Source organism: Boleophthalmus pectinirostris, unplaced genomic scaffold, assembly GCF_026225935.1.
Source record: "Boleophthalmus pectinirostris isolate CB_2022bp ecotype Guang Dong unplaced genomic scaffold, ASM2622593v1 HiC_scaffold_7, whole genome shotgun sequence".
In the NCBI taxonomy this organism is placed as follows: domain Eukaryota; kingdom Metazoa; phylum Chordata; class Actinopteri; order Gobiiformes; family Gobiidae; genus Boleophthalmus; species Boleophthalmus pectinirostris.
The window spans coordinates 6,568,636-6,595,890 of record NW_026571473.1 but is presented as its reverse complement, the minus strand read 5'-3'; the positions used below and the strand labels follow the sequence as shown (position 1 = coordinate 6,595,890).

At 40.3% G+C, this 27,255-nt stretch overlaps 2 protein-coding genes across 2 annotated transcripts in view; both read left to right on the top strand.

Moving 5' to 3' along the window:
- The first annotated feature begins 264 nt into the window (after positions 1 to 264).
- Positions 265 to 11,581, top strand: klhl26 (kelch-like family member 26). Its single transcript, XM_020933419.2, has 3 exons — positions 265 to 512; positions 4,707 to 4,889; positions 7,232 to 11,581. Exons 1-3 carry the CDS (start codon positions 460 to 462, stop codon positions 8,808 to 8,810), a joined length of 1,815 nt encoding a protein of 604 aa, XP_020789078.2. The 5' UTR covers positions 265 to 459; the 3' UTR covers positions 8,811 to 11,581.
- A 325-nt stretch (positions 11,582 to 11,906) lies between these two features.
- crtc1b (CREB regulated transcription coactivator 1b) overlaps positions 11,907 to 27,255 on the top strand; it is a 30,297-nt gene continuing 14,948 nt past the window's right edge. The window contains exons 1-10 of the mRNA XM_055164959.1: positions 11,907 to 12,057; positions 13,253 to 13,369; positions 15,837 to 15,964; positions 17,420 to 17,479; positions 19,761 to 19,855; positions 21,683 to 21,768; positions 22,501 to 22,544; positions 23,158 to 23,381; positions 25,203 to 25,342; positions 26,192 to 26,419. Of these exons, the coding sequence (XP_055020934.1) occupies positions 11,932 to 12,057; positions 13,253 to 13,369; positions 15,837 to 15,964; positions 17,420 to 17,479; positions 19,761 to 19,855; positions 21,683 to 21,768; positions 22,501 to 22,544; positions 23,158 to 23,381; positions 25,203 to 25,342; positions 26,192 to 26,419 (1,248 nt within the window). The 5' untranslated portion in view covers positions 11,907 to 11,931. The remainder of the gene's footprint in view (positions 12,058 to 13,252; positions 13,370 to 15,836; positions 15,965 to 17,419; positions 17,480 to 19,760; positions 19,856 to 21,682; positions 21,769 to 22,500; positions 22,545 to 23,157; positions 23,382 to 25,202; positions 25,343 to 26,191; positions 26,420 to 27,255) is intronic.

The following is a 27,255-nucleotide window of genomic DNA, read 5'->3' as shown; positions in this document are numbered from 1 at the left end:
ACTCACATTAAGTAATTTTATGGATTCCATTACAAACTACAGTTTGGGGTATGTAATCTGTAATCTGTAGGGGAATACATTTTAAAAGTAATCTTCCCAACACTGCTCATATTTTACCATGGATCTATTAAAAACGCTGGATAACTGGACCAGAGTTAAAAGCTCTATGGACCAGAGTGTGTATTAAGGTCACAGACAGGGCAGCTCCGTGTTGAATGCGCAGATTTGTCTCCACCTTGCGGTCAGACCGTGTAAACGCAGCTGCGCTCGCACAAACAGCTCCCGGTGTGACAGCTCACCGCTTCTCGTGTTTACCTCCGTGCGCCGCGTCTCTGCTGCAACTAGAGCCTAAATTAAGACATTTTCGAGCTTTTTTAAACACCATGAACATGCCGATTTGGCTCTTAACTTGTTTGTAAATCATAAAAATGCTATATGCACGTTACCCGGGGCTAGAAGATGGCGGAGTCGGATGGTGGTGGGGATTTTGCGACGATACTTTCCCCGAACAGGTGAGTGGAGAAGCGGGGAAGCAGCGGAGGAGTCGCCGCTGCTCTGCGCTTTAGCGTCTTTTAGCATTGTGTTAGCATTTACCTGTGAATGCATTGCAGCTTTTCTCTTTGGGTTCATTTTTTGCCATGTCTTACCTCTTTAAGGACGTGCATTGCGGTGTTTAGTGCTCAAGCAACGCCGTGGACCAGTCTGGGCCTCCGGACATGTTTTAGCTGCAGCCGATCCCCAGTGATACAATCTAAATGTTTTAAATGAAGTTATTTCAGCTTCAGTGCATGTTGCCACTGTGGTCAAACACGTGGCTAAACGCAAATTACCATATAGCTCACGGTGACCAGCCTTCCCTATTTACCTGGGACAGTCCTAGTTTTGAGCACAGTGTCCCCTGTCCCAGCAGATTTATCCAAAACCATTGATTTGTCCTAGTTTTATACAAGAAATGTCCCAGGTGTGCCTATTTTGGACCAATCTGATACCTGCCAACAATAAAGAGAGGCATAAACTGTCATTTGTTTAAGTAAAAGACAAAAAATTGCTTAAAAACGACCAAACAAACAAAGAAAATGTGACTATACTGACTCACATGTTAGTCATGAATGGTCGCATAACAATTTTCCTTAATAATTACGCACACGTTTCACAATTTTATTATTACCAACCTGGGGTGACCAGATTTCAAAATCAAAAACTGGGATACTCTTGGTTTGTGGTGCTTGGTATTAATAAAATCGTGAAACAAGTGCATAATTAAGGAGAATTTTTATTTGAGAATTTTTCATGACTAACATGTGAGTCAGTATAGTCACATTTTCGTTGTCATTTTTAAGCAGTTTTTCTGCATTGTACCTAAACAAGTGGCAATATACGCCTCTCTTCACTGTTGGCAGGGATCAAATTGGTAAAAAATCGGGACACCTGGGACATTTCTTGTATAAAACTGGGACAAATCACTGGTTTTGCATAAATGTGCTGGGACACAGGGCTCAAAACTGGGACTGTCCCAAGTAAATAGGAAAAGGCAAGTTTATTTGTATAGCACAATTCGTACACAAAGTACTTCGCAGAATAAGAAAAACATTAAAATCACAATATAAACAAATCAAAATATAAATAATCATCATAAAATTAAAATTAAAAAGAGAGATACATTAATTACATAGATTAGAGAGAAGAGTGTGGAATGAAAACCTTTCTAGGAACTAAATAGAGATGTCTGGTCACCCTATACCACCACCAAAAAAAAAACAAAAACAAAAAACAGATGTCCTAGTATTTTATTTTGAAATTCTTGTCACCCTAATATAGCTTATAGTTCCTTGCAAACAAATTCATTCTGCTTGCTGTAATAATAATTAGTATAACAAATTACATTGCTTTTTTTTGACTTGATAAAAACATAAAAGTATGCAAAGTATACTACACTACAAAGCGTTAAAGGTGTATTGTGTAACTTTTCTGGTGGGATGTCCTCCAGCTGTTTGTCTCCATGGAGATCTTAATGCTTTGTCTGGAATGTTCCATTACATGTATTCAGTTATAGGTGTTATATTGCTAAAAAATCTGTTGAAAACATGCATTTTTGCTGTTATCTCACCTGTAACTTAATCTGTTTGTGTCAGCTTGTGTTGATGGAGTTACAATTTAATGCCATACCATGGTACATTTAAGACAAAGCAATAGCATCCCCATGGAGACAAGTAGGTGTTACTTTCGTTCGTCACCTGCTTGTTTCTAGAGAGATGTCATTGCTCTACCTGGAATGTTCCACAGTATGACATTAAACTGCTCTACTTTACATTTTTATAGCTCAAAAATCTGTAGAAAAACAATAATTCTCCACAGATCTGACCTGTAACTTGGTCTGGTTTGGTCTCCATGGAGATAGAAAGGTTTAATACCATACTGTGAAACATTCCAGACAAAGCAATAACATCTCCACGGAGAAAAGCATTTGACGGACCCTCCCCCCGGAAAAGTTACACAATGCACCTTTAACCCAAATGTCATTATTTCAAAATCCTCAGCGTTCATTTTCTTTTAGTAAAACAAAACACTAAGTACACTAAGCTGCTGCGCAAAGATTCAGTCTCATTTTAAGTAGTGCATTTGCTCATCTTCGCTTTTCTTGAAGGTCGTCAACACAACATGGCTGAAATCATGAGACTAAATGGTTTTCTCATTTGTGGAGAGAGCGCTAATGCAAAAACACTGTAAACTCCATTACGGTGCCATTAGATTACATGTCCATTAATGGTTTCCTGTCTCAGTGGTCTGCGTCCGTTAGCCTTTCATTCACAAGAGGTGGGAAAATGGATCTCGCAATTGTTCTTGAAATCCGCAAAATTAGAATATTGTTATTTATAATTCAAAACTATTTGAAATTACAGTATAGAGCTGCAACTAATGATTATTTTATTAGATAGATAGATAAAGTGTCTGTTTCCATGCAGATTAGTGATTAACAAATGTGCTTGAGAAAAAATTTACTACATATTCCAGAAGTTTTCAGAGTTAGAATTTCCCTATTGTCAAATCTGTAACTACTAGCAACACCGCAGTACTAAAAATATTATCAAAACTCATTATATAGTCGATATTTTATTGATCCAGAAGGAAATTCAGATTTTAGTAGTTGTTTTAATTAGTATACAAGTCAAATGATAATTCTGATTGCACATTGACACTTTTTGAATACATTATGATCTAAATAAAAGACTGGAAGCTTTTAAGTGGATCTCCAAAGTCTCACCCATTTTAAAATCCACTTCCATTCATTTTTCCTATAGTCTTATTGTTGTTTTATGTCCAAAAATCATGTTTAAAACACAAGATTCGGGGAAATGTTTTAATAACTTTGAGGTTTATAAAGTTTCACAAACAGGTCCTTAATTACCACATACCTGATTTGCCCTTTTTATAATATGTATATATATTTTTCATAAAGTCTGTGGGTAAAATTAATGAGAACTTTACTCCCTGAACCGTCCTCTGTGTTAAAGGTCCTACATTACATAACATTGACTGCTGTGAGCTTTAAGTCATGATATAACGTTACCTCTAGGACTGTCGCAATGACCGCAAAAATGAATCACCGAGGTACTAAGAGGTCCACCGCGATCACTGTACTTGACCAATGTGACCCAACCCAGAGTCCTGCATGGGTCCATTCGTAGAGGCGCGCACCCGCCTGGACCCGTTAACATTCCACCCATTACCGACTGACCCAGGACTGACCCAGGACTGACCCAGGACGAAGGTGCACCCACGTAGACCATCGGGTGACCGCAGGCGAAAGGACCACTGCAGAGCTCCACGCCGCACAGAGTTAGATTCACGCTTTGTGGACACCTGCTCCGTGTGCTCGTGCTCGTGGTTCTCTATCTCTTAGTCCACGGGTGCCCGACCTGGTGCAGGACTCTGACCCGAGCTGCCACAGTGAGAGCTGGAGAGATGCAGCAGCACTTGTTCCAAAGCCAATTGTTACTTCTCCCACACACGCTACACGCTATATCCACAGACAAACAAGGTACATTTGCATCTGTGGAACAAGTGCATCATTGGAGAGATGAGTTTTCAGTGCCGCTTGAAATATTATAAGTCCAGGGTATGTGGGGTGGGGTGAGGGTGCGATATCACTGCATGCCGCGCTGTTGAGCCGCTGTACCGCACCACAGGAAAAATTACCTAACCACGACTGCCCTATTTACCTCCTCAAAAACATACCTAGAGTTGTGTTTTGTTTCATTCATACATGTTTGAGTAATCCTGGTTTATTTGTCTGTCTTCATCTCCAAAGCTCAGAATGCTCTATTGCACCTTGTGATGTCATGTAGTCATTTAGTTCAGTAGAGATCATTAATTTCAGAAGCATCCAAATGATTCTACCGAAAGTGTATGGAGTTTAAAAGCACAATGGAGCACTCCCTTTATTACCACATGACATCACCAGTAAAACTCTGAACTTTAAATATGTGTTAATGAAACAAAAGACAACTCTACGTCTGTTTGTGATGAGGAAACAACAACATCACATAGATGAGAAAACAGCGTAATATGGGTCCTTTAAATATCATTGGCGTATACAATGTTGTGATGTGTTGTCATTTGAACCCAGAACTTGATATTGAGTGTGGAGGGTTACAAACGTGGTATCATATTGCTTTGTGTAACCTGGTCTTTCTGTGCTGTTGCAGTATGGCTAACAAGAACCGTACGCTGCGCTGTACCTTCTCCGCCCCCAGCCACAGCACCTGCCTCCTCCAGGGCCTGTCTCTGCTCAGGGCCAGGGGACAACTGCTGGACGTGGAGCTGTCCATAAATGACGAGCGCTTCCATGTCCACAAGGCTGTACTTGCCTCCTGCAGCGACTACTTCAGGTCGGTCTGATGGTTACAGGTCCGATATTACACAAAATAGACTCTTGTGAGCTTCAAGCCATGTTAGAATATTGTTACCTCATCAAAAGCAGACCTGGAGTTGGGTTTTATTTCATTCACACATGTTTGACTAATCCTTTATTATTAGTCTGTCTGCATGTTCAAAGCTCAAAATGCTCTGTTCCAACTTGTGATGTCATGAAGTGGTAGTTTTCAAGTTAACAGCTACCTTTTATCTTGGTCAATAGAGATTTAAATCCAGAGCTGAATCATCCAAATGATTCTTGTGAAGGTGTATGGAATTTAAAAACACAGAGGAGCACTTCCTGTGTCACAGCATGGCATCACAATGTGGAACAGTTTTTAAAGTATCTGAGAAGAACTCAAAATCTGCAAGGTTTGTGTGTTAAACATGTGTAAATGTAACAAAACACAACTCCAGGTATGTTTAGGATGAGGAAACAACATAGGCTACGTTCAGACTGCAGGGCTTAATGCTCAGTTCAGATTATTTGAAATCAGATTTTTTTGTGATGTTGTTCACATTACCAATTAAATGCAACTTGTATGTGATCTCCAATGTGAACTTTAAATGCTCCAAAAATGTCCCACATGCAAACTGGAGGACATGTGACGTGCACCGAGCGTGCACAGTGTTTACAGACGTCGCCTAAACGCTGGGCTTGTCTCCCAAAATATGGTCCAGTTGTTCGTAAAATGGATGCGTTACACGTCCACGGCCCTTCATTTGTTTGAGTGTTTAGCCTCCTTGTATTTGGCTCGCAGGCTCTTTATTTTTTGTTGACATTGGAGCCAGGACCGCCTGTGCCATTTCTTTGGCAATCATTTAAAAAACTGCTCAGTTCCGATAAAACCCCTCCAGTTTGGCCTGAATACAGTGAGCCCAACAAATATTGATAAACTCACTAACCTCGCTTTCCCTCCATTGATGAGACTCTGAGCCTGACGTGTAGGTGGGATGAATGTCACCTGGCCGTTAAGACTGTCACATGTCAGAAGATTGATTTTGGATTTAGGAACACATATCCAAGTGGCCTGGGTCGTATTTGAAGAAATTGGATCTGTGTCATTAAAAGATCAGATACAGCATGGGGTGAAAAAATTGGATTTGGGTCACTTCAGGCTGCAGTCTGAACGCAGCCATAAATCAGAAAATTATGCAATATGGGCCCTTTAAAGTGCAGTACTACTGTAGTATGAAGGACTTTCTAAACAAAAAAAACCAAACAAAAAAAAAAAAATATATATATATATATATATATATATATATATATATATATAGTATATATATATATATATATATATATATAAAATATCAGTAAAGCTCTTTCAATTATAAGCCTGATTTTTACCATCTTAACACTTGAAAAGACGTTCATTTGAGACAGTTTGCAGTGGTCCAAAGTTATTCCTCACTTACCTAATGCATTCAGAGCATCCTTATTATTCACCTTGATGAGTTTGTAAGCACCTTTCACAACTTTTAGAGGATAACAGTAAAGCACCAACAGCTAGCCTGTTATTGCACACTTGATAATCAGAAAATAAAACACAGACAGTACACAGCAGACTTATTTTGACCTCAAGAGCTGCTTATACAATATATCTCAACTAGACAAGACTTGGCTGAAGGTCATGAGAAAAAACACATCTGGTACAGGCCCTTTAAACTACTGAAAATAACAACCTGGTTTGAACTTGCCTTATCTCAGTGACCCAATGAAAAGCTAAGGTTGGAATCACTTCTCTGGACCAATGATTTTCTTCTTTTTTTTTTTTTTTTTCCTGCTTATGCACAAATTCTAGCCATTCTTATGTCTTCTATTATATTTTTTGTCAGTTTCAGTTTAATTCATTCATTTCACTGGCATTATATATATGTATATATTTATTTATTATTTATTTGAATAGGGACAGATACAATAAATATAGATTAACAATTCAGTAATCCGATGCAGGTATCAGTGTTTATAGCCTAGGTTAATTCGCAATACCAGTCCCCAGAAGAGCTTTTAAAGATCTTTAAATTTGACTTTGTGAGCTTTAAGTCTGCGTTTTCAGAGAAGAACTCAGCCTAATTATGCATTTTTTTGTGTGTTAAACGTATGAATGAAACAAAACAAAACTCCAGGATCTATGTTGATGAGAAAACATTATAACAGATGAGAAAACTGCGTAATATTGGCCCTTGAAACTGTTCACTAAAAAGCGGTGCAATTATTCCTAGACACAGCAATTAATACAGTGAATTTGTCAAGAGAATCAAATAGAAACACAAATATTGATCCTAATGAATGAAATGACCTTGTTCTTTATTACAGAGCGATGTTTACTGGAGGCATGAGGGAGTCAAACCAGGACACCATAGAACTGAAGGGCTTATCAGCAAGAGGCCTCAAACATATTATAGACTTTGCCTACAGCTCGGAGGTGACTCTAGACCTGGACTGTATACAGGACGTGCTCGGAGCTGCTGTGTTCCTGCAGATGGTCCCTGTGGTTGAACTTTGTGAGGAGTTCCTGAAGTCTGCCATGAGCGTAGAGACCTGTTTACACATCGGTCAAATGGCCACTACTTTCAGCCTGTCTTCCCTTAAAGAGTCCGTGGATACTTTTACGTTTCGTCACTTCCTGCAGATTTCCGAGCAGGAGGATTTTCTGCACATTCCGATGGAGCGTTTGGTCTTCTTCCTTCAAAGCAACAAGCTGAAGAACTGTAGTGAGATAGACTTGTTTCACGCGGCGATCAGGTGGCTGCAGTTTGATGATTCTCGGCGTGTTCATGCCAGTGATGTCCTGTGTCATGTTCGATTTCCTCTGATGCGTTCCTCTGAGCTGGTGGACAGTGTACAGAAGGTGGACATCATGGTGGAGGATGTGCAGTGTCGGCAGTTTCTCCTTGAAGCCTTTAACTACCAGATCCTTCCATTCAGGCAGCACGAGATGCAGTCCCCTCGAACCCTGATCCGCTCCGACGTCGTGTCTTTGATCACGTTTGGAGGGACACCCTACACTGACCATGACCGCACGGTGAGCTCCAGAGTCTATCACCTCCCAGACATCTCTGCGCGACAGTTTAAGGAGCTGACGGAGATGGAAAGTGGATGCAGTCACGCCTGTGTGGCCGTGCTGGATAACTTTGTGTATGTGGTGGGCGGGCAGCACCTGCAGTACCGCAGTGGAGAGGGGGCGGTAGAGAGCTGCTTCAGATATGACCCTCATTTGAACCAGTGGCTGCGTATCCAGTCCATGCAGGAGGCACGCATCCAGTTTCAGCTCAGTGTGCTGCATGGGAAGCTGTATGCCACCGGGGGGCGTAACCGCTCTGGGAGCCTGTCCACTGTGGAGTGCTACTGCCCAAAGAAGAATGAGTGGACGAATGTGGATCCACTGAAGAGGAGGATCTGGGGACATGCTGGGACCACCTGTGCAGATAAACTCTATGTCTCTGGAGGTTATGGAGTGTCTCTAGAGGATAAGAAAGCCCTGCACTGCTATGACCCGGTGATTGACCAGTGGGAGTTTAAGGCCCCCATGACGGAGCCGCGTGTCCTGCATGCCATGATCAGCTCCAGAGAGCGCGTGTACGCTCTGGGCGGACGCATGGACCATGTGGACCGCTGCTTTGACGTGCTGGCGGTGGAGTATTACACTCCTGATAATGACCAGTGGACCACCCTGACCCCCATGAGGGTGGGACAGTCTGAGGCTGGCTGCTGCCTCCTGGACCAGAAGATCTACATCATCGGAGGATACAACTGGCACCTGAACAACGTCACGAGCATTGTGCAGGTCTTCAACACAGACACAGAGGAGTGGGAGAGGGACCTGCACTTCCCAGAATCCTTTGCAGGCATTGCTTGTACACCAATTATACTTCCACAGACCACACAGCGCTAAGCTAACTGTGAGACCGCTCCACTGTGAACCTGTGCTCTCTCAAAGCTGTGGCTTCCAATGTGTTTCACCTGAAACATGACTACATACTGTGGTGTGTCACTGTTTAGGGCTCCAGAAAACATGATTCAGTCATTTCACTGATAACAGCTGTGTGAACAACTTTTATCTAGAATCATGTTGAAAGTATCAGTTGACTGATATTAGTAAACTTAAATAATGGCAAGGAACTGTTACTTCTTTGTCACACTCTGCCCTGGGGCAGACTGACAAAGATGTGGCAGTTACTCTGAGCCTCATCTCAGCCTCACCGACCACACACTTCTGAAGAGACATTCCTGTATTGCACAAGCACAACATTAGCTGGGTACAAGAGGATTTGAACCAACAACCCTCCAGTGACAACTGTACCAACTGATTCACTGTTTTTCCACAAATTACACAACATACATTTTATCACATTATATTGCTGTTATAGTACAGCTCATTTACAAGTCTGTTTGATACAGAAAGTTTTTGATGGTAGAAAATCAAATTACAATTACTTAAAGTTATTAACCTTAAATCTCGAGGATTACTGCATTTACATTACACAAAAACATATGGGTAACAAAGAACAACTCACTAAATACATAAAACACACTAACTGTACTTGTTTGAAATCCTCATTTATGAAAACGTCTTAAAGTAATGTTCATTTGTTTGGCTCTTCAGTATTCATAATCCAGTTAACTTGAATAGCTATTTTTGTTTTTATTTTATGCTCTCATACTTTTCCAGGGATCATGACAGCTTTAATGTTGATTTTGATTCATAATGTCAATCATTTACTTTGATTGTTGGGTATTTTGTACTATTATAGACCACACTTTGAACACTTATAAACTTCATAGTATTTGTTTGAAGGTCTTATGACAACTACATATAAATGCACAGTAATTTGCACAGATAATATACTTCCATTTAAATCCACTGCCCTTTGTATTAAAGTGCATATGACTGGTACTTTTTTATTAAAACGTAGTTAACCCACCCCCCTCAGTTTTTTTTTCCATGTTGATGATATGAGTAGAGTTAGGCCTACTCTGTATTCACACCACTACTTCCTGTATTTTTGTACTGTTCTTCTCAATGTCTCTCCACAAACTGCCACATAACTGATGTAAAACTTTGAGAAGTATTTACCCCAGGTGCTGCTATCCCACTAAACAAAGTAATAATTAGAAAAACATGAAAACCAACTAAGTCATATGCACTTTAAGCTACAACTGTCTTCTGTGGTTATCTCGTGGCAGCTGCATCAGTCTTGTGTTGTGTAAGGAAGGCCGTTACATCTGCTCCAATATCATTACCATATCAGTGATTTGGAGGGATTTCTAGATACCAGTATCTGTTCAGTATTGAAAATTTTGCAGATTTTGACACCGATATATATATTTTTACGGACTAATGCGTAAAAATGGAAATGTAAGAGCAATTAGGCAAAAATATATTTAAACAATCATACAACAAATAATTTGATATTCAAGGTAAATACAATTTGTTAAAAGTGAATTTGTGATCTTAACTATAATTTGAATGTGCACTTTTCAGGTAGAGGGGTCAGCCACCTAATTGTCTCCATGGAGATGTTACCGTTGGCCTGGAATGTTCCACAGTATGCCATAAAACCTATCTATATGTTAAGTAAATTACAGGAATTTTTACTGCTCAAGAATACCTTAAAAACATGTATTCTCACCGTCGGGATAGTCACCTCTCCACAGATCTCCATGTGACTTGGAAGTGTAGTGTCACTTGTTCTTTGGAAAAGGATATGTTTAATGCTGTAGAAAATTCCAGACAAAGCAACGCAAATCCATGGAAACAAGCAGTTGGCAGACCCTCCACCAGAAAACAACACTTGAACATAAATTTGTTAGTCTTTCTATGTATTGTAAAATGTTAATATTGGCAAATATTGGTTATTGAGTATCAGATATCAGTATCAACTCAAAAAAATCCACATCAGACCAGACCATCCCTACTTATGTGTGTCAAAAATGTGTGTTGTTAGTCTTGATGTTGAATGTCTTTTTCTCAAGAATGTTACACAGTAAGTTATTTTAAAGAATCACTATGTAACTTTTCTGGTCGTGGGTCTGTTTATTGCTGCTCATCTCCATGGAGCTGCTTTTGCTTTGCCTGGTATGTTCCACAGTATAGCATTACAGACACAATATGTCTAGCTCGTGTAATTGTTATATTGTTAGTTACAACTGTTACTTGACACTTGACCTGTTTGAATGAGAGCACATAAAGTTCACTGGGAGACATTCTGAGCTAAGAAATAAAATCTTCATGGAGACAAGCAGATGGCAGACGCTCCACCCAAAAAGTTACATAGAGCATCTTTAAGACACGACTGTGCGCTTCTATAACTGTAATGTTGCACTTTAAAATGCAGCACAGATCTGCGTCTGTCGCTTATGGTATTGTCTGTGTGTGTTATGTGTGTATAATGTGTGGAGGGTCCGATATGGCCGCCGTTGTCCTCTGTGAAAGTGTTGGACAGTGGCTCAGCCTGCGTTCTGTTTGCCTTAGTGTCTGTACTGTCCGAGCTGTAGCAGAAAAGCACATTATGACTGAAGTGCAATATTAAAACAGAAGTCAACGAGGAATGTAGACCACTGTATAACTGTATGTGCATACTTTATTAAAGATGTGTTTTAAAATGATAAAGTCTATGGCTCATGTTCAGCATGTCTGTGTAACTAAAGCTGCATCCAAAAATGTTTTTGCATCATTTTGGGGTTTTTTGTTTTGTTTTTTTCACAAGAGGATTTTTCTTGTTCACACTGTGTAACTCTACAGTGACATTTCATCGTAGTCCGTGTTATTGGATTTATTCTAATCTGAAATACAAGTTCTTAAAGAAAACACAAGTTCAAAGAATAACTTTTGAACAAATTCGATACAAATGCATGTCTATAGATTTACATCCTCCAACTTTCCAGGCTTTTCCCAAAACAAATTTGTGAGTCAATGTGGGAGCGCACTTTGCGTGAGCTCGTACGTGGTGACGTCACAGAGGCCTGTTGGTGCGTAACGTAACGTGACATTCCATTGAGAAGAAGAGGGAAAGATGGCGTCCTCTAACAATCCGCGCAAATTTAGCGAAAAAATCGCTTTGCATAACCAGAAGCAGGCGGAGGAGACTGCGGCGTTTGAAGAAGTCATGAAGGACCTGAACATCACCAGAGCTGCGCGGGTGAGGCCTCCGGGCGCCGTGTTTACATTTTGTGGCATCGCTGTTTGGCATCCACCAAACGCTGCGGAGACAGATCAGGACGCTGGATGCTAAGGAGCTAAAGTTACTAACGCCTTAATCTGCACCGATGCTCCTCTCACACATTATGTGGCCACTGTCACTTGTTAAACAGGTCGGTTTAAGCCGTAAGCTTCTTGAGCCGCGTTAGCTCCGCTAGCTCCGTGTGGATGCACAGTGCACCTGTGCTCCGTCTGCCTCAGCCTCCGCTCACATGAACAGACAACAAATGGCTTAATCACGGCCACGGCGTAACGAGGTTTGAACGGCACTTTGCCAGTCCCAAACTGCGTTAGCCTGCACACACAGATCTGCCCCGCTCTATGCCTCGCACTATCTGCCCCGCACTATCTGCCCCACACGCGGGCCAGGTACAGCACCTGCTGATACATGCTGTCACTGACAATAGGAGCTCTGCTTTACTGTCGGGATTGTGATAGATCTGTGAAGAATTACATAGAAATGACATGCTTTTGTGAAAACTACTAGAGTGTAAACAAACGGTTCCATATGAGGTATAAGTATGATGGACATTTCTGTTTTATTTATAATTTGTCAAATGGATGGATGATATTTTGCTTTCTAAGTCTACAAAGAGCCATTTTCTTTTAGCAGTGGGGAATAATATGCACAGGAAACTTGATTCCAGAGTTACTTATTGCTAATGACTGCCTGTTTTCTAATACTTGCATCTACCTTACACACACTGTACATTACCAGTATGTTTAGTGTCAGTCTTGTCCAGTGTTTTGATGAAAGTCTTTCTGCTGCACCTGGAAAAGGGCCAGTTCAGTTATGAGGGGGGTTTGTGGTCTTTGTCAAATTTTGTCTTGCCATCAAAGTAATTGGACTTGTTTAGGTCATTCATGTTGCTCTATCCGTGGAGGTTTGTCCGATACTGTATGGCGTAAGCGTTATATGGACCGTCAATCTTTTCATTTCACATTATCAATTCACATTATCATCACCATACGCTTTTATTTTCTGCTTATGATCGTACCCACTATAATTTCGTAGTTTATTTGTTCATACTGTTGGCCACATGGCTTCTCTTCTTGTTTTGCATTGTTTATTTTTTCATTTTTGTGTATCAGATTTGTCATTCACCCATGCTTTCACGCAATTTTACTTTGCACAGTTGCAGTTGCAGAAGACCCAGTATTTGCAACTAGGGCAGAATCGTGGACAGTACTATGGAGGCTCACTGCCCAATGTCAATCAGATTGGAAATGGCAACATTGACCTGCCTTTTCAGGTGAGCCCGGTGATCTACGCTTTATTCTTATGTACTCTTGTGTAGGGCTGGGCGATATGACAAAAAAGTAATCAGAGAGTTTTTTACATTTTTTATTCATTAATTACAATTTTCAGATTTTATTTTGTCTTATTACAACAAATTTAACTTGCTTGCTTTCAATTTTAAGTTTCACAAATGTAAACAACGGAGAGTTTTAAAAGTGCTCCATGTAACTTTCTTGAAAGGGAGTCCACACCTGCCTGTCTCCATGGAGATTTTATTGCTCTGCTGGGATTGTTCCACAAAATAGTTTTAAAATTGTATATCTTTCATTGTTTACAAAAATTACTAGAAAAGAAACATTCTTGCATTCTTACTGTAAGTGGGGTCACCTCTCCACAGTTTTGACCTATAACTTGCCTGTTGTTCCAACTGCTTTTCTCTATAGAGATAGATGTGATGTCATATTGTGAAACTTTCCAGACCAAGCAATCACATGTCCATGGTGACAAGCATGTAGACTTTCTACTAGAAAAGCTACATAGTGCACCTTTAATAAATGAATAATTGTCATTTAACACAAAATAGTTACATTTCTATCACCGATGTGAGTAACTCCAGACCACATGTTTTTACTGACAGAGGATTGACTCTTGATTAAAAAGACCCAAGTTTATCACTGGGCATTAAAAATAACGGAATCTCGATTCAAATTCTATAAATTGCACAGCCCTACTTTTGTGAAAAGAGGATTGCTCTTAAAATGTGAGGACTTTTAAATGGCCTAAGATAGATGAGAAAACCCTTCTAGTCATGTCCCAGTTATGAGTTAGAGAAAGGAAGCCACGATTTGACTACAAGCAGATCATTCCCACCTGAGATTTGGTTCCTAAATTTGAAAATACCATTGCTTGTCATGGCTTTCCATCTTTGAATACATTTGCCAACTCAAGCATCAGTATCAGAGGGGCCCATGGACTCACGGTGACGCATCTGCACCATTGAACCTTTAAAGTGCATATGACAGGTTTTCATGTTAATTATGATTTGGTTTAGTGGGATAGTACATTTGCTAAATATCTGATTAAATATTTACATCTGTTAAGTAGGAGGTTGTTGGAAAAAGGGTTAAAGAAAACTTATGCTATATAGTTATAACCTATGACACCCTTGGATCATTGTGTTATAATTTGCATGTTTAATAATATTTTAATATTTATCTAAACCCCCACTAAAGGAAACAAATCTGCTGACTTCCACGTTAGAAAACAGCGATGTGAGACCGCGAGCTGAGGTTGCTGTAAATGTCATCACAACAAAGAGTTGTGAAGTTGTTTGCACCTCCGATGGATAGCTATAGATCCTTCTAGCCAGCAGCAGATTTTTTTCTTCATTTGTACCAAAATGAGTATGCAACACTGCCAAATCTTATGCATACCAAAGATTAAGAAAATAGAATTGGAGATTGAAATAAGTACAGAGCACTGGGCGTATGCCAATGGTGAAAACTGGGGTTGATCAGCAAAATGGCACGTCTTTAAAATAAGCGATTTAAAGATTGCTCAAACATGCACAGATCACTCCAAATACAACTTCAAGATAAATGAGAAGGGAAGACAACTAAAACATGGTTAAAAGTTCTGAAATGTTGATTTTGCATAATACTAGTAGGTCTGCTTTAAAGGAAAAGGAAGTAGTGTTGAGTTTAAAAGAACAAAACAAAACAAAAAAACCCGAATCTCTTTTTCTGTGCCATTAAAACAGAAAATTCAATCTAAAATGCAGGGACAATTTATGCCCAAAGAAGGCATTTTTCTGGCAGTTTAAAGTTTCAGTTAACAAAATAAGGGTGTTGTTGCTATTTTGTTAGTCTAATCATAACTATTGCACAATTTAGACAGAGTTGATCCTTGTTAACGTTATGGTGGCTAGGTAACAGTTACAGACTTACCTCTGTGTGTGTCACATCTGCACAGTAAGCTGAGTTCTTCTGTCAAACAGAAAACATTCTGTTCCACCTTGTGATGTCATATGGTAATACAAAAAATGCTCAATTGTATCGTTAAGCTCCATGCACCTTCACTAGAATCATTTGGATAATTACAGCAATGGAATTTCTGATCTCTACTGAACAAAAGGTAAAAGGTAGCTGTTATCTTGAAAACTTACATAACATCACAATGTGGAACAGAGCGTTTTGAGCTTTAAAGAGGTAGACAGACTAATAATAAAGGATTACTCAAACGTGTGAATGAAACAAAACACAACTCCAGGTATGGTTTTGATGAGGTAACAACATTATAGCATGGCTTAAGGTTCACAAAAGCCAATTTTGTGTAATAATGTGGGACCTTGTAAATATAATTACCATGTTTTAGTGAAATGCATAGTCTAACCTGTCATATGCACTTTAGAAAAACAACATTATCCCACTGCTGTGTTCATTTGCACTTGTAGACAGCTTGATTTTAGTGTTTTTATACAGAACTCGGTGATGGACACTAGTCGAACCACCAGGCACCATGGGCTGGTCGAGAGGGTCTACAGGGAGAGAAACCGCATCACTTCCCCCCACCGAAGGCCCCTCTCCGTGGACAAACATGGACGCCAGATATCCTTTACCCAGACAAATTAAGAGCGCATTATCTGAAGTGCTTTTGGAGCTTTTTTCATCACAAGCGGAAAAGAAATCTCAATTAGTTTTAATAATGTTCACTCACATAGAAGCATTCCCTTATTCCATCGCTGAAATCATGTTTTAGAACGGAAGCGAACAAAATGCTTCATGATGGCGTTTAAAACTTCACTTTGTTACACCAACTGCTTGTTTCCATGGAGATGCTATTGTTTTGCATGGAACAATCTCACTATTATTCCATTTTATTGCACAACAATTTTTACTAAATCTGGAGTAGACCCAGGAGTAGACCCAGGAGTAGACCCAGGAGTAGACCCAGGAGTAGACCCAGGAGTAGACCCAGGAGTAGACCCAGGAGTAGACCCAGGAGTAGACCCTGGACTAGTTCCTGAACTAGTTCCTCGACTAGACCATGGTGTAACTCGGGTCCAAACCAAATCTACGTCAGGACTAAACTGAGCTCCAACAAGGACTAAAACAGGAGAGGAGTTTGGAAAGTAGTTACTAGCACATAAATATAAATACAGTGGGAACCCATCTACAGGATCTTGAAAGACGTGGACTAAGGGAGTTTGACGTCACCCATAGCGTTCAGCTCCAGTCAGATGAAGCTCCCAAGGATCGCAGTTATAGGGGCTCATTTGGAGCCAGTTCTATATTAGGAATAGGAATTTATTTGCGTGCAAAATAGTGAAATGAAAACACCAGGAACATGTACAGCGTGTTTGTATTAACCCACATTTTAAAATCAAAATGACAAGACTCACTTCAGCAGTTACAAAGAGATGGTTGACAGTTTTTCAGTGTAGAGTCAAGTGAAGCCAAAATCCATGGAGTCGGAATTGCACCCATGCTTATTTCCTATTTGGAACACGGCAGGTAACGGGTGATCTATGTCCATTTATATGTACAGTCACAACTACCTTAGCTGGAGGATTATACCTATGGTGCATGTTTTGGGTTGTGGTATGTTGAGGCTGAGGTGTGGTCCTCCTCTTGAACCTTGAACTTAATCCTATCAAATCACTTTTCTTTTACAAGCTTTGAAGAAAAGTAGAAAATATGACCAAAATACTACACTCCAAAGATTTGATTTCTACTCCAAAATAGTGCTACAAATTCTCTCAGTTCAAACACTCCAGTCTAAGCAGATTACGCTTTTTCCTGAGCAGTGAGAGGAGGTACTTGAACGTGACACTGTATTGTGGCTCCCCTGCTGCCAAACTCATTCCCAAAAAATCCATTTGAGTGAAGAAAACAAGCGTCTCTGTCTGCAGCTTTCTCTGTGTAATTGGATCCTTGTAACACTGGTTTTGAGTTACTTATCCCAGGTAATCGCCTGGAACCACTCGGAGACGCGTGAAAATATTGATTAGCATTAGATCAATTTGTCATCCGTTCTTCTTTATTAACCTTAACTGAATTCACATCGACAGCTGTCCCTATAGCTCAGTGTACCTCTCCCCTCCGCCTGACACGAGCTGGAGAAGGTAAGATAACTGCATTTACACACACTACAATACAATAACACCCAGAGGACATAATCAGTGTTAATTTAAATGTAAATTTAAAGATCCTATATTATGCCAAATTGACTCTTGTGAGCTTTTAGTCATGTTATTAAGTTAAGTTAAATTATGTTGTTAAAACAGACCTGGAGTTGCATTTAGTTTCATTCACACATGTTTGAGTGACCCTTTATTCTTAGTCTGTCTACATCTCTAATGCTTAAAATGCTCTGTTCCTCCTTGTGATGTCATGTAGCGGTAGTTTCCAAATTAACATCTACCTTTTACCTTTTGTTCAGTATAGATTGGCAGTTCTAGGGCTGAAATCCAAATGATTCTAGTGAAGGTGTATGGAATTTAAAAACACAGAGGAACACATGGCCACATGACATCACAAGGTGTTAAATGTGCGAATGAAACAAAACAACTCCATATATGCCTGTGATGAGGAAACAACATTATAACATAGATCAGAAAATATGCATGTTCCACGGTCAACTTGTCTCCATGGGGTTTATTGTTTTGCTTTGACTGTTCCACAGTATGACATTAAACTTATCTATCTCGCATTTAGGCCCCATCCACACGAGTACGTATTAGAGTCGTTTTCGTTGTGGATGCAGTGTTCGTCCACACTAATCCGATTGAAAACAGCTCCAGAGGTGGAACGATCTGGTGCTGCCAGCTCCCACCAATTCATTTGAGTACAGATCTGATTTAGCACTGTGTGGACGCCTGAACACGCTGATAGGCTGATGTAGGTCTATGTGCTGCAAAGTATTTCACTGCCAAAACACTAAGAGGTTAGAATATATGTCCATTCATATATACGGTGACCTGCAGACATATAATCTCTGAAAAGTTTAACATGAATCATCTCCAACGCTATAGAAGCACAGAACAGACACCCCTCTGTCAAAGAAAGAACACATATAATCCAATGAGTCGTGTCCTTTAGTCCGACAGAAGCTGAACCGCATCAGCGCACAATAGCGAGCTGTTTTTTGAGCACTTAGTTTATGCAAATTAGCTATGCGGTTTTAAGTTTAATTTCTGTAAAACATAAACAAATTTGCTCAAAGCTGTGTGGATAGGGAAGGCTTCCGGACACAGAAACGACTGGACGCAGATTGTTTCCGATACGGTGAGACCGTGATTCATTTCAGTGTAAACGTAGCTTTATTTAATATTAGGTTCTGTTAAAAAATACTTTGAAAAACAAGTGCTCTTACTGAGCAGGCACATGTCTCCATCTCCACAGATATAACCTGGCACTTGTCCTGCTTCTGTCACCTCCAGGACAGGTTACAGAGGAAAAGTTTAATGCCATACCATGGACCATTCTGATATCCATGAGTACAAGCAGTTGGCAGACCTTTGAGCTCTCTGACAGACTTTAGTTGCTTCTTCCTCCAGAGAGTTAAAGAAACTGGGGCAGTTTAAGATGCAGGGGGCGTGTGTGGTGTACTGCAGACCTTAGTCCAATTGGGTCAATGCTGATATCGAGTTTAGTTTTAAAAAATTGTTTCTTACATCAACAACAAAAAAATAGAGGTAGAGTTGGTTTTTAATCATACAAAATGAGATTCTTGGATACAAAACTGTGTTGCTGATGGTTTGGCTGAATGATATGAGAAGAGATGTAATTCATTTTCATTTGCATCGAAAAACAAGGCACAAAAAGGGCTACAGTACTACTGCTGCTGCTGCTACTGCTACTACTATGACTACTACTACTATGTCCAGATTACTACTTCTGAAATCTTCAACCTTATTAGTGCTATTAAAGGGCCTACAGCAGTGCTCAACCTTGTGATGTCATGTGGTAAAACGGGAAGTGCTCCACTGTGTTTTTAAACTCCATACAACTTCATTAGAATCATGGCTCTGGAATTGCCAAAGTACTGAACTAAAGGTAAAAAATAACTGTTTACTCACAAGGCAGAACAGAGCCTTTAGAGCTTTAGAGATGTAGACAGACAAATAAAAAAGGATTGCTCAAACGTGTGTGAATGAAACAACACAACTCCAGTGATGTTTCTGATGAAGTAATAGCATTCTAACATGGCACCAGAACAAATATTGCATAATATACTACATTTAAGCTAAAGTAAATAGTCACTGAAAATTGTCACTGTTTACCTATCTCCATAATTTCTGTAAAATCCCTTTGAGCAGTAGTTTATGCAGTTTTAAAATATGAGTGTGTTTGTAGTGGTGTTTTGGCTGTGTTTTTGCTGACTCCTCGCGCTCTCTCTCTCAGGACAAACTCAGACTCAGCTTTGCACCAGAGCGCCATGAATCCAAAACCACAGGAGGTGTATGCAGGAGGATCACAGGAGCTGCAGCCTAAACGCGGTAATGCCACAAAATATAGCCTCTATTTATTTTACTATTTAAAATGTTATTCACATCTTTGTATTTTAGTTAGGGCTTGGTGGTATAACAAAAAATAGCAATCAGTATTTTTCTACATATATTGGTTGATCTTGATTTCCTTTTTTTTTTTCTTTTCAAAAGTAAAATAAAATGGCTTTCAGTATAGATTTCATCTACATGAACAAGATTTTATTTGTTATTATTATTATTACCTGAATTTTACTGTCTTAAAAACAGGACTAGTTTTCAGTGGTCCAAAGTTCTTCCTCACCTTATGCATTCTGAGCATCCTAATTATTCACAGCTGTGAGTTCATAAGTGCTTTTCACAGCATTCAGAGACCAGAAGAGTTTTGCTACTAACATGCAAATTTGCACTTCCTGACTATTAGACAGTAAATTAGCTTAGAATGCATTACAACCACAACTATATATCTGTAGTGGGGAAAGACACATCTTGCTAAGGTACAGGGCCTTTAAAGGTGCTCTGTGCCACTCTTCTGGTTCTGGGACCGCCACTTGCTTGTCTACATGGAGATAGTACTGTTTTGCCTTGGTTTTCCACAGTATGAAAGCTTTATAATCACAATGGAGACAGGTTAATGGTCAGATCTACGGAGAAACAACCCTGCACATGTTAAGACTTCAACATTCCAAGCTGTATAGACAAATTTAGTCCTAACCTTTTGTCGTTTCTGGGTGTAGGGGTTCTAGGCCTAACGTGCTTCAGAATCCAGGTTGTGGCACATTATAGAGCAGAAAGGAGTGGGAGAATGGGAGTGAGAGAGAGATATAAAAAACGCATGACCTCCTGTCACCCATACACCCAGTACACTAGCACCTGTGCGTTCATATAGGGCTTGACTCCACCCTGCCCCTTCTAGCCAAGGCAAATATAGGTCACCCTGTGCCCCCAGACGTAAACAGTGACCCAAATTAACCCCAACCTAAACGAAAGAAGAATGGCTCCTACACAGGCAAAGAAAAAACATCTCCAGGGGGACAAACAAGTAGTGGACCCTCGTCTTAGGAGTCACATATTGCATCTTTAAGATATTTTAGGTCAATATTGATGTCTACCATGGAAAAAATGTCTTCTTTTTAAAGTGCATTGTGTAACTTTTCTGGTGGAGGGTTTGTCAAAAGCTTTTATCCATGATGTTATTGTTTTGCCTGGAATGTTTCACAGTAGAGACCAAACCAGGCTAAGTTACAGGTCAGATCTGTGGAGAGGCAGCCTCGCTCACAGTCAGAATGCCTGTTTTTCTAGACTTTTTTGAGCAATAAAACCACCTATAATTGAATAAATGTAAGGTAGAGTTGTTTAATGTCATGTTGTGGAACAATCCAGGCAGAGCAATGACATCTCCATAGAAACAAGCACATGTCTGACGGATGGACCCACCACCAGAAATGTTACACGATGCACCTTTTAATGTTACTAAGAATATTACTAAAGAAATTTTAGATCTACTGTCTCTAAAATATTTATAGGCTGTGAGGATACTGATCTCGTTGGTGTAGCACTTGTTTGCAGAGGCGTATTTGAGTCAAGCTGATTGAAAAGCCTGGATCAATAATTCAGTGATTATGCCCTGGATTACGTGTGGGATTGGCTGGAATCCACTCAGTCTGTCTGGTGTTCACCCTGCTATTTTTAGCCATAGAAATCTGGTGTTCCTCCTGTCTGCGCGCGCTCCTCTGTCTTTATCAATGACTCATTTTCAGTGATTTGCCATAGTGTATTTTCTGTTTGTTTGGATGTGTATTTTTGGTTTGTAACCGTTTTCTACTTTTTCTGTTTCAGTCCTACTGCTGACAGTGCCTGGGACAGAGAACTCAGAGTCCAACACAGAAAAGGATGGACAGAAACAGATGTGGGAAGAAAAGAAGGTAAAGAAACTTAAAGGTGCACTATGTAACTTGTTTGTGAGGGGTGCATCACCTGCCCGTTTCTATGGACATGTCATTACTCTGCTTAGAATGTTCCACATTAAACAGCCCTACCTTACATTTATTCAATTACAGGTGGTTTTATAGATCAAAAATGCTTAGAAAAACAGGCATCCACACTGTGACTGGGATTGCCTCTCCACAGATCTGACCTGTAACTTGGTCTGGTTTGGTCTCCATGAATATATAAGGGTTTAATGCCTGTGAAACATTCCAGACAAAGCAATAACATCTTTATGGGGAAAAATATTTGACAGACCCTCCACCAGAAAAGCTGCACAATGCTTCTTTAAGCGTCGTGTATGACAACTAACACTGTTATAACCAGAAGTGGGTGGAGTAGCCAAAAATAGTGCAAAGTAGAAAACAGAGTAGCAAATTGTAGTAGTTTTAGTTTTAGTTTCTTCAGTTTATTTTACAGGGACCACATGCAGGAGCATTGATCAAAGAAATATTGAAGAGATGCTTTGGTTTTCCCTACCACTAAAAACATGCACCTTAAGCTCTCCTCTGCAGTGAAAACTCCCCCTGAAAATGAGATCCTTAATCTCAGTGGGATTTTCCTGTTTAAATCAATAACTCAGGTCTCTTCCTTCCAGGATACTGACAGCCTTCAGTATTCTAATGCAATAGAGTCAATAGAATCCAATCCAATTTATGTTTTGTCCCCAGGATGATTCACCAAAGCCAAACACATGTGATGTCCCAGGAATCAAGTGAGTGTGAATTTATATGTCTTGCTTCTAGTCTTGTCACTGTATGTGTTTATAGTATTGGTATTGTAATTGGATTTGCACTTTATGTTTAAAAAGTAGGATTCTGTTCAAAGTGCACATTATAAACAACTCTAGGATCTTAACATCTGAGAGAAAGACTAAAATATGAACTGTTAAATGAATACAAAAATCCTATGCACTTCAGAACATGTTTGTAGAGATCTAAACACAATTTTCTAAACAGACAGAATATTTTGTTATTTCCAAAGACATTATATTATTAAAATAATTGCAGCATTTGCAGTTTGATAATTTCACCAACCCAAACTGCTAATTTGAATTGATTATGATTTATTGTGCAGGCCTATCTGTGGTCAAAACTATATACTCATTTGAGCAGGTATCGATGACTATTTCCTGAATAGCTTTAGAATGATATTGAGCTGTATCAGGACAAGTATAAAAGCACATGTACCACTATGGAACCAACGACTGAGGGGATTACAAAGAAGAAGTATTTATCTATCCATCTATTTACCTATTCATCCATCTCAGTTTGATGTGGTGTGTGTGAAAATGTAAACATACCCTTAACCTGCATCTTTGTCTGCAGTATTTTCCCTTCTCCGGACCAGGAGCTGAATCCGTCTGTGCTGCCCGCCGCCCATAACACTGGAGGGTCCCTGCCTGATCTGACCAACATCCAGTTCCCCCCTCCCCTCTCCACCCCCCTGGACCCAGAGGACACTATGGCCTTCCCCTCCCTCAGCGCCGCTAACAGCACGGGCAGCATCACCACCAACCTCACCCACCTGGGCATCAGCGCAGCCAGCCACGGTAACGCACTCATAACACAGGGATAATAATATAACTAGAGCTGTTTTTGGTGTGGAGAAACCCAATAATCAAAAATACCTGAAGACCTCATCAGTTAATTAATGGATTTTAGAGTGACTGGTGTATTTGAATGACTAAGTACAAGTAATTGAAATAACACTTTTGATCTTTGACATTTTTGTCCATGATTGTCTATGTTAAAACCTGCAGAAAGAAATCAGTTTACACTCTTAAAGGTCCTGTATTACTTAAAAAAAATATTCCTGTGAGCTTTAAGCAGTGTTATAATATTGTTAACTCATACCTGGGGTTGTGTTTGTTTCATTCCCACATGCTTGAGTAATCCTTTATTATTAGTCTGTCTACATCTCCTAAACTCAAAACGTTCTGTTCTTGTGATTTCATCTAGTGGTAGTTTTCAAGTTTAACAGCGACCTTTTACCTTTTGTTTAGAAGAGATTGGAAATTCCAAGGCTGAAATCATTCAGCTTCTGTTTTAAGCCCCCTTCTGTATACACTGCTCACTTACGACTGTGTCGCTCACTATTCTTCCAATCATATAGTGAAGTTTCACAGCAGTGGTGGGGCTCATCATGAACAACGATGAGTCCAATTATAGAAGGGAGGTCTGTCAGCTGGAGGCTTGGTGCAAAACCAACCATCTGTGCATCAGTATAAAGAAAACAAAGGAGATGATTGTTGATTTCCGCAGGAAACCTAATGCCCCCTCTCCTCTGTACATCAATGGAGATGCAGTGGAGATTGTTTCCTGTCTTAAATACCTGGGAGTCCAAATCATGAATAGTCTCAGCTGGTCTAACAACACCAGTTGCATTGTGAAAATGGGACACCAACGCCTATACTTCCTTAGGCGCCTCAAAAAAGCAGGTGTGGGCCCCTCTGTCCTGAAGGCCTTTTACAGGTGTGCGGTGGAGAGCATCCTCACCTCCAACATGACTGTGTGGTTCAGCAGCAGCACCAAGGCAGAGAGGAAAGCTCTGCAGAGGATAGTCAGAGCTGCGGAGCACATCTGCGGCTGTAGTCTGCCCTGCATTGAAGATATTTACATCAGCAGGTGCAGGACAAAAGCCCACAGCATCGTGGAAGACTCCACCCATCCAGCACATGAACTTTTTACAGTTCTCCCATCAGGCAGAAGATTGCGCCACCTACAGGCCAGGACCACCAGACTACGGAACAGTTTTTATCCTGATGCCGTGAGACAGATTAATTCTGTCAGAAAGCCCGGACACTACAAAACAGCACTGACTTGGAACGCACTTTAGAAAATGGGGGCGGGTTGACATACAATATATATATTTTTTTAACTATTTATGCTTATTATAACTATTTATTCTTATTGTTGTCTGTGCTGCTGTTGACCTGGACCTGAGTGCATTGTTTGGTTTCTGTGTATTTTTTATACTGAAATGACAAATAAATTTGATTTGATTCTGATTCACTAGAATAATTTGAATGGAGTTTAAAAACACAGTGGAGCACTCCCTATACTACCATATGACATCATAAGGTGGAACAGAGTTTTCTTTGTGAGAAGAACTCAGCCTAAGTTCAGAGTTTGTGTGAATGAAACAAAACACAATTCCAAGTATGTTTGTGATGAGGAAATACCATTGTAACATCGATAAAAAATTGTGCCTTTTATTATTAGATTTTTTTTTTTAAGTCTATGGAAAAAAATAATTTGATTATGCTATTTACTTGTGGGTGAAATGCAGACAGCACACAGTGGCCTCATCATTAATTTGTGATAATTTTTTTTGCTGTTTAATTTTCTTTAATTTGATGTCTGTTTCACAGGTATTCCCACCTCTCAGCCAAACATGTCTCAGCGTCGCCAGCCTCCTGTGGTGCCTCTGACCCTGACTTCTGACCTCCAGCTGCAGCAGTCCCCCCAACAGCTCTCCCCCACCCTCACCTCCCCCGTCAGCCTCACACAGGTAACCCCAGCACCCTCCTCCACCTCACATAACCACATAAAAAGAAGGGAAATATCTCTGGTAATGCTAAGGGTTTTCATTTACAGGTGGTTTATAAAATTTTGAGTTTAAATTCCATAAACATGATCAAACTGTGGCCCTAGATATGAAGTAGACCTGTTGAAATCAAATGTAGTGTTTACTGCCGATTGCTAAAATTATTTATTATAACTTTAGACTTGATGTTTATGTCATAGTTTTGTTAAAAGCAGAATGAGCCTCACATGAGTCTCTTGTTTGGGTTGTGAGTTTCAAGGATAAAGTCCAGTTGGTGTAAACTTTAAATGCCACTCTCTGATCTAAATCCTAAACTTCAGCACTTGCAGACAATCAAGAATGAGTGCTAGTGCAGCCTCTGCAGCTGAGAGTGAATTCTGGAGGTTCTAAGCTTTCATATGAGGCTTGTCCATATATTGAGAATGAAAAAAACTTGTATGTGTCCTCTATCTGCAGGTTAATGCACTGGCAATGCAGGTTCAGTTGTGACTGAGATTTTTAAAGTGGGACTAAACATCTAAACTCCTCCCACAGCCGCATTTTAAACAGAGCTGCTAAACTAGACTGTACCTGGAGTATTAAAGGGGGGGAGTGAGGGGTGAGGAGGGGCAGTGTCTGAGGGTAGACGGCACATTGTGATTAGTCTAACAGGTGTCCACACTTCAAGCTCTGCCCCTGCAGCGATAAACAGAGCAGTCCTGTGTAATGTAACATAGTAGTTGAAATTGCAGTGGCTACCGGAGGCAGCATACTCAGATTTTAACTGCTGTGAAGTCACGTGAAACCCACGAGCTCTGCCTTGTCTGTGTTTAGGCCGAGTCGCTGAGTTTGGAGCAGCAGCTGTCGCAGTACCCCCTGTTCAACCAGCTGCCCCCCCATGCCCAGGCTCAGCTCATCAGTGACCTCCAGAAGCAGCCCCAGAGCCTCCCCCCGGGCATCCAGCTCATCGCCCTGCCCACCCCGCCCCCCTCAGGCTCCGCCCCCGTCACCAGCCCCTCTCCAGACCAGAGCCAGACCACCGCCAGCATCAGCATCAGCTCTGTAAGTCCCCATCACTACACAAACCCAATTAAAGACGAGGCAGAATGTGCATAGAATGTTTCATAACAGGGGTGTCTAAACTGGCCCTCAGCCTTCCTGTTGAGTACAAACCAATATGATACAGACCGAATGTTGATGTTCCAAGACTAACTGAAGGTGAGGTGGCTTTGTCAAACCTACATCAGACTTTCAATGATTCTCTTTATTATCCTGTGGCCCTTTTGTTTCACATATGTTTCAGTATGTGACCCTCAGTGTAAAAAGTTTGGACACCCCTGATTTAAAAGATTGAATGCTTTTTTCAAATAACAATTATCTCATCACTCTGAAATCTGCAGAAAATTATAGATTGAATTTGTAAATCCATTTGCCGTGTCTGTAGTAGTGGCTTATGACAAAGCTAAGTATCACTGTTTTTTTCTACACTTTGAAATGGCTTTTCTGGTGGAGTGTCTGCCAACTGCTTGTTTCCATGGAGATGTGTTTGCTCTTCCTGGAATTTTCTACAGCGCAGCATTAAACAAAGAAACCAACAACCCAGTGACTCTAAAAGGCCAAGTTACAGGTCAGATCTGTGGAGTGGTGACTATGCATGTTATGAAGGTATTTTGAGAAATAAAATACCTGTAATTTGCTTAATGTAAAATAAATATGTTCTATGACATATTGTTAAACATTCCAAGCAAAGCAGTAACATCTCCATGGAGACAATTAGGTGACGGACCCTCTCTTGAAAAGTGCATAGTGCAGCTTTAATTGTGACCAATACGTCTAAACTGTATTTTTACAAGTTCCAAGGTTTTTAGAGCAATGCCTGATCTCATTTACAGTTTCAG